We start from the raw sequence: 6,576 nt of genomic DNA on the forward strand, positions 1-6,576 counted from the left end.
TTGTCGATCTGCCTGTTCTGCTCCCCACTCTGTCCCTGGTGAATTCTCTCACCCTCCGCATCTCTGGTCTTTACCTCAGTTCTGTATGAATAAATAAATCTTTAAAAAAAAATTATAGACTTTAGAAGCTGCATAGTGATGTAGAATTTAGCTAATAAGGTAATATTCAGTGGGAAAAAAAGAAAATAATAAAATTTATTATTGAATATCAGCAAAAAGAAATGAATATATACCTCATGCCAACAATTATGCCATGACAAGCATATGGAAAACTTTTACTGTGTTTAATTTTTAATAATGCAATTATTGATTAATTTTTATGAAAAAACAAAGTCAAAACAAATGAACACAAGCTTTCTAAAAGCTCACTATAGTCCCTCTTAGGAGACAATGACAACTATACCTCTTACTGTACTTCTTTTTCAGATTCAGGAGCCCAGGAGCCAGTCACAACAGCATCAAGGCTGTCAGCTGACTTTGTGTTTTAACTGGCCACATTCCATGGCTATCTCCATGGCAAAATACAAGCTTAAGGAAGGAACCCTCAAAACTGGCAACATGACTTGAGCAGAGAACTGAGTGGATAGAGAAAGGAAACATGAATTTCCCACTGCATAATCACCACATCTTAAATTCTGTACCATGTACATATGTATATTGCCTATCAAAACGAGGTCTATTTCTGGATGGTGAAATACATTCATCTTGTTGAGTAAAGTGAGCTGAGACCAAGGTAGAGGCAGTCAGCTGTAATTCAGGTTCAATAACTTTATTCTCTTAGATTTCTACCAGAAATCCATCAAAACTTTGAGAAAAAAAACTTAGCAGAATTCTGTATAAAGGTGCATTTTTATGGAGAGGATGGAGGAAGAGACAAGCCCTGTGTCTTTCAGATTCTTACAGGAGCCTGGACACAAAGGTGTTCCCTGGGAAGCCCTTTGCTCCACACACTGTGAAGCTGAACACTCCAGAGAAGAAAAGGCTACACCAAGGGTGGCAAAACTGAAACCAGCTGCCAAGTTTTCCCTCCACCCACTTCTGTGTTCCTTTTTGGTTACTCTAACTCATCACCCCAACAAGACAGTCCAGAAAGAACTAATTGCTGCTAATACAATAAGACAGCTGTGCCATGAAGTGACAGTGATCCCATCTGGTGGTCGGGGATCCAGAGCTCTCAGATACCCCTCGAGGGTGTGCAAAAGATTTCAGGTCTGTCAGAGATCAATATGCAATTTCCTTGGGGAATGTGCAGACATTTCTGCAGGGAAAAATCTTTGCACTGAAACTATTAGATCAAAATTCTTGATTTGCGGGGCCCTCCCTGGTGGCGCAGCGGGTTAAAGCACTGCACTAAGAAGCATAAGCCACTTCCGCATGAGTTCGATCCCCGCCTGCCCCAGAGGAGATCCACATGGCGTGGCAGACCTCTCCTGACCCGCCCGCTGCTCCCCTCAGCAGTGGACTTCGTCCATCTGCCTGTTCAGCTCCCCACTCTGTCCCTGGTGAATCCTCTCACCCTCCGCATCTCTGGCCTGTACCCCAGTTCTGCATGAATAAATAAATAAATCTTTAAAAAAAGAAAAATTCGGGCCCTCCCTGGTGGCGCAGCGGGTTAAAGCACTGCACTAAGAAGCTAAAGCCACTTCCGCATGAGTTCGATCCCCGCCTGCCCCAGAGGAGATCCACATGGCGTGGCAGACCTCTCCTGACCCGCCCACTGCTCCCCTCAGCAGTGGACTTCGTCCATCTGCCTGTTCTGCTCCCCGCTCTGTCTCTGGTGAATCCTCTCACCTTCCGCATCTCTGGCCTGTACCCCAGCTCTGTATAAATAAATAAATAAATCTTTAAAAAAAAAAAAAAGAAAAGAAAAATTCTTGATTTGCTAAATATACCAGGTTTAAAACTGTTATTTCCCCTTATACCTTTTGCAACACTAGCTGTTAGCAGTTTTTAAAATACTTTGCTAATCTGATAAAAGAAATATAATTAACTCATTTTAGTTAATTCCCATTCACTCCTAATTACTAGTAAATTTTGTCCCTAGATCTTTATTGCTATTGTGAGGAGGATATATTTCCATTATATCTTATAATTGATTATTGCTTTAGGGTGATCAATTTGTCCCAGTTTGCCTGGACTGTACCAGTTTTAGCACCAGAAATACAGTGATCTTGGGAAATCCACTCCTGCACACTTCCTGGTAAATCATTAATATTTGCTCACCTTGTAGCAAAAATGTCTGAGTTTTATCTTGTGTTTAAATGATTTAATGAGGTCTTATAAGTCCTGGGCATTGTTCAGCTAAAAGCCTGTTTGGATATTCCAAGATAATTTTTCCATATACAAATAACAATTCTGTCTCTTCCTTTAAATTATTTGTATTGCTTTTGGTTTTCTAGCTAGAGTCTTCAGAACATGGAATAACTGATGAGACAATATACCTCACTTTTTTGAATAATTTTAATGTTTCAATAGTGAATATGATGTTGCTGTAGGTTTGGTGTATAATCCCTAAATAAAGAAAATTCCTTCCTACTCAAGCTTACTTCCCTTAACTCCCAATTACTTTTTGTCCTCTACAAATGAAGAACACAACCTGAATCAATTATATATTTTTTAGAATCTATGAACAGACTTCTTAACGTTAACCATCCTTGCATTCCTGGAATGCTGCCAATATTTATCAAGCATTTACTGTGTATGAGTCATTCTAAATATCTGTGGTTTAAATAATAGAAGGATTATCTGTTTTCCTCAATTAAACCATCTTTACCTGATATCTTCTGAGGAAAGGGATAGAATGTAGATTTTGATGATACATTTAATTTTCCATTCATAGTACCTTTAAGTCTGTATTAGCCACAAGATTCCCTAATTCATTAAAAAGATTCCCTAATTCCAGGCACTGAGATAGTGTTTGTTGATTAACAAGTATTTATTGATAATAATTTTCCCATAAGCACATTTCTTACTCAATAGTTAAAGTAGCAATTTTTGACAAATAATGTAAATTAACATAAAGTAGCTAATATTAAATTTGTCAGATGGAAAACATTCAAATCTTCATCCATCCTGCTTGGACCTTGAAAATAGAAGGCTGTAAGTGCCACTTTTATATAGTAGGTTTTCATTTTCCTAACTGAGGAGAATATCTCTGTTAAGGCCTTCAACACTGCTCTCCACAGAACTTTCTGCAATGATGAAGCTGTCCTGGCACAACTTTGTCCAGCATGGTAGCTCTGTCTACACTGATTAGGCTAAATATGCCAAGCATTTGAAATATAACTGGCACAGCTGAGGAACTGATTTAACTTTATTTCACATTAATTAACTCAAATTTAAATAGCTACATGTGGCCGTGACTACCATATTGGGCAGCAGGGTCTAGAAGCATCTCTGCTTGGGGCCAATTATGATCTCCAAGAAAAAAAAGCCTAGCTCAGCAAAATGTAAAGAACTAAAATGTCTCCATTTGTAGATTATTAAATTGTAATGTGGAAAAGGGACACCAGAGAGCCTAGTCTTGGTCTATTTGAAATATTGCAGGTAACCAAAAAAAAAACACAACCCCTTGAAAAAGTTGTTACTCTTATGATTATGTGAGTTGTTGTAGTGACAGGAAAAAAGGATGACGCCCAGAGGACTAATAAAGGCTTTGTGAATTAAGCTTGCTGAGTCACTTTTCTAACAGATCATTGGCTGATTGCCCCATAAGATAATCAATTCATGTACTAATAAAATCTTCCTAAACTCTGTTTTCTCTTATGTTTTGATATAACCTTGACTCTTAAAATTCATGGTTCCAGAATGATAGAGACTGGTAAAACTAACAGGGTTATTTCATTTTATGATATAGTTTGTTTTATCAGTTTACAGAGGAATAGGGGTTGTTATCAATATTTTAGGGTGGAAGAAGTGGGAATGAGGAGGATTTCCTCAGTTTTGATAAAACCAAACCATATGGCACCAGTTTTTAGAAAGAAAGCTTAACAGCTGTCTATAGTGATGTAAAAAAAAAAAAACATATAAACTCACTAAAGCTAATAATAACCAATATAGGAAATAAAACAAATGATGAATTAACTTTATTATGAGAGGGAGAGATAGATCAATGTCTGTTTTGTTTTTCTTTTAATCAAGAACTATCAGTATAAACACTTCATGTAGATATAGAGCGGTCCCTACCTTAAAGAAAAAGAGGCAGCCAGGGAGGAGGCTGTGAGGACTGTTGATTCCCGTTTCAAGCTTTTCTATGTCATGGGGTGCTTTTAATCTTGCACATAAATTAGTGTGGCATTTAAAAAGTGAGAAGAAAGCTGGAAAGACAGGACCTACCAAAGATGAAGTTGTCTGGCCTGAAGAGCTGCCCGAAAGGCCCAGAGCGCACACTATCCATGGTGCCCGGCTCCAAGTCCACCAGCGCAGCCCTGGGCACGTATTTCTGAGCTGGAAGAGAAGAGCCCACCCACCAGGGTTACTTTCAGTTTTCGGAGAAAGACCTTCTAGTAGCAAGTCCCAGTAGCTACAGCACATGCAACGGGGTTTCCCAAAAGGGCACCTGGTGCCTTAGAACTAAGCCATGGGCGGTGCCTATGAATTGTTCAGAGGAGGAAGCGAGCCCAGGCACGCTGGGCAGAGGAAGCTCCAGGAATAGCAGGGTGAGTTTTGATCTCCTGACTTCCTGCTCTTACATTTTCCAGCTCATTTTGGCACTTCTTTCCTGCTGGGAAGTTGGGCCCATGGAAATAAGCTTTATGTGTCACCTCCCTCACCCCACATCCAGACACCCATGGTTCAGTTCAAGTACCTCATTTACAGATATGATTCCCAGAAGATAACTCTATTAATGAAGAATGTCGCTGTGGGACATTTTCATTTGTAACACACACTTAACACTAAATGGGAGCGAGACTGTTCCCAGTGAGGACAGGGGCAATATGACAGCTCTGAGTCAACTCCTGGGGCTGGAAGTCATCATCCTGGATCAAACACTGACTAGGAAGTACAATGTATTCCTACTGGAAATTTCCTCCATGCTAGAAAGTTCTATCTATCTAGAAAGTTCACCTTCACTGCCCTCCTTCAGACTGTCACAGCTGCTTGATGTATACAGTGATGTATGTATCCTCTGCCTTTCCCAGCTTTTGGTGGGTAAGCAGCAAGTGACCAGGACATGTCATGTGTGCGCACGGTGTCTGTCATGTTCTGGGTGCTCTTTCCATGTCTTAGCTTTTTGTTGTTTTGTGAAGAGTGAGCATCATTTGTATAATCAAAGTTGTTATAGCAACAAAATAACAGGCAGCTGCAGTGGACACCCAGTATCCAGGACAGCATGTTATTCCCATCCTGGATCAACCACAGCCTGGAAATCTTACTGAAATCCACCAGTTAACCTGACTGCTGGTAGTTTCAGCTTTATGGAGTGTGGTGTACTTGGAGGGCTGCAAGGGGCCAGAAAAGTCACTTAAGGGAGTGTATTCCAAGTTTCCAAGAACCTCCATTAGGAGTTACATTTTAAACTGGAGGGGCATTTATGACCCACGAAGTTAACTTCTCAACACTAACGGATTGTCTGGTTCAAGAGCTCAGACCCTGATAGGCCCAAAGCCATGTTTGAAATAAACTGCCGGCGGATTTCCCGCCCCAGGGGGAGCGAGGGAGGAGCCGAGTATCCTGTTATATATCGGGAGAACTTTTCCTACCGCAAAGTCGCCTTGCTTGAAGGCAGCGCTGAGTGCCAGCACGGAGATCAGAGGTGCGATGCCTCGCCCAGGATGAAAGGGATCCTGGAGGGGACTGCTGAAGTCTGCTGGGGTAGGGCCGGCTTGAGAGGGACAGCGGAGATTTGGGAGGGGAGCGCCGGCGTCGGGGAGGGGGTGGCAGGGTCGGGGCGGGGGATGGCCGACACCCGGCCGCGCCTAGCTACTCACAGGATGACTCATTGTAGTAGACGTTAATTCTCTCCAGTTGCAGCGCCGAATCTCCCACGTAGCCTCCGGCCGGGTCGATACCATGTTCATCGCTGATCACTTCCCAAAACTTTTGCAGGGAGAGGACAGAGGTCAGAATCCGGAGTCCAGAGCGCCCCGCCCGCCGCCCACCACCCGGCCGTCCGGACCCGGTGGGAGGTTCGAGGCCGCTGCGGCGGAATGCCATAGCCCGGCGGGCACCTCCCAGCAGGGATGGGGCGCTGTGGAGTGGACGGGACCCCACTGTGCCACTCCCTCGCGGGCCGCGCTGCTCCTCTGACACTTCCTGGGTGCCGCGAATTCCAGATCAGGGCTCGGAGGAGCTAGGGGCACGGAGCGGGGGTGCACCCGGCGGTCCTCACCTTAGGGGACGAAGGCCCAAAAACTGCCCACCCGCGGGGGCAGCCCGTCCCGGCCTGCGAGCCTGGCTCACCTTGGTGCCGATCTGGTTCCCGCACTGGCCCGCCTGGATGTGCACGATCTCCCTCATGGCGAGGGCTGCTTGGTGCTCCCGCACGCGCTCTTCGGACGGCGTAGACGACTGCGGCCCCCGCGGGCTCTCGCAGGCTGACCCTCCGCTGGCCCCCTCCCCCCACCCGCAGCCCGG

General features: G+C 44.0%; 1 protein-coding gene across 1 annotated transcript in view; it reads right to left on the minus strand.

The window, feature by feature from the left end:
- TUBB6 (tubulin, beta 6 class V) overlaps window positions 1–6,545 on the minus strand; it is an 18,054-nt gene extending 11,509 nt beyond the window's left edge. Inside the window, exons 1-3 of the mRNA XM_004683726.2 lie at window positions 6,403–6,545; window positions 5,931–6,039; window positions 4,336–4,446 (exon numbers count right to left, since the gene is read on the minus strand). Of these exons, the coding sequence (XP_004683783.1) occupies window positions 4,336–4,446; window positions 5,931–6,039; window positions 6,403–6,459 (277 nt within the window). The 5' untranslated portion in view covers window positions 6,460–6,545. The remainder of the gene's footprint in view (window positions 1–4,335; window positions 4,447–5,930; window positions 6,040–6,402) is intronic.
- Window positions 6,546–6,576: the final 31 nt, after the last annotated feature.

This window comes from Condylura cristata, unplaced genomic scaffold (genome assembly GCF_000260355.1).
Source record: "Condylura cristata isolate star-nosed mole 26May11 unplaced genomic scaffold, ConCri1.0 scaffold00016, whole genome shotgun sequence".
Lineage (NCBI taxonomy): Eukaryota > Metazoa > Chordata > Mammalia > Eulipotyphla > Talpidae > Condylura > Condylura cristata.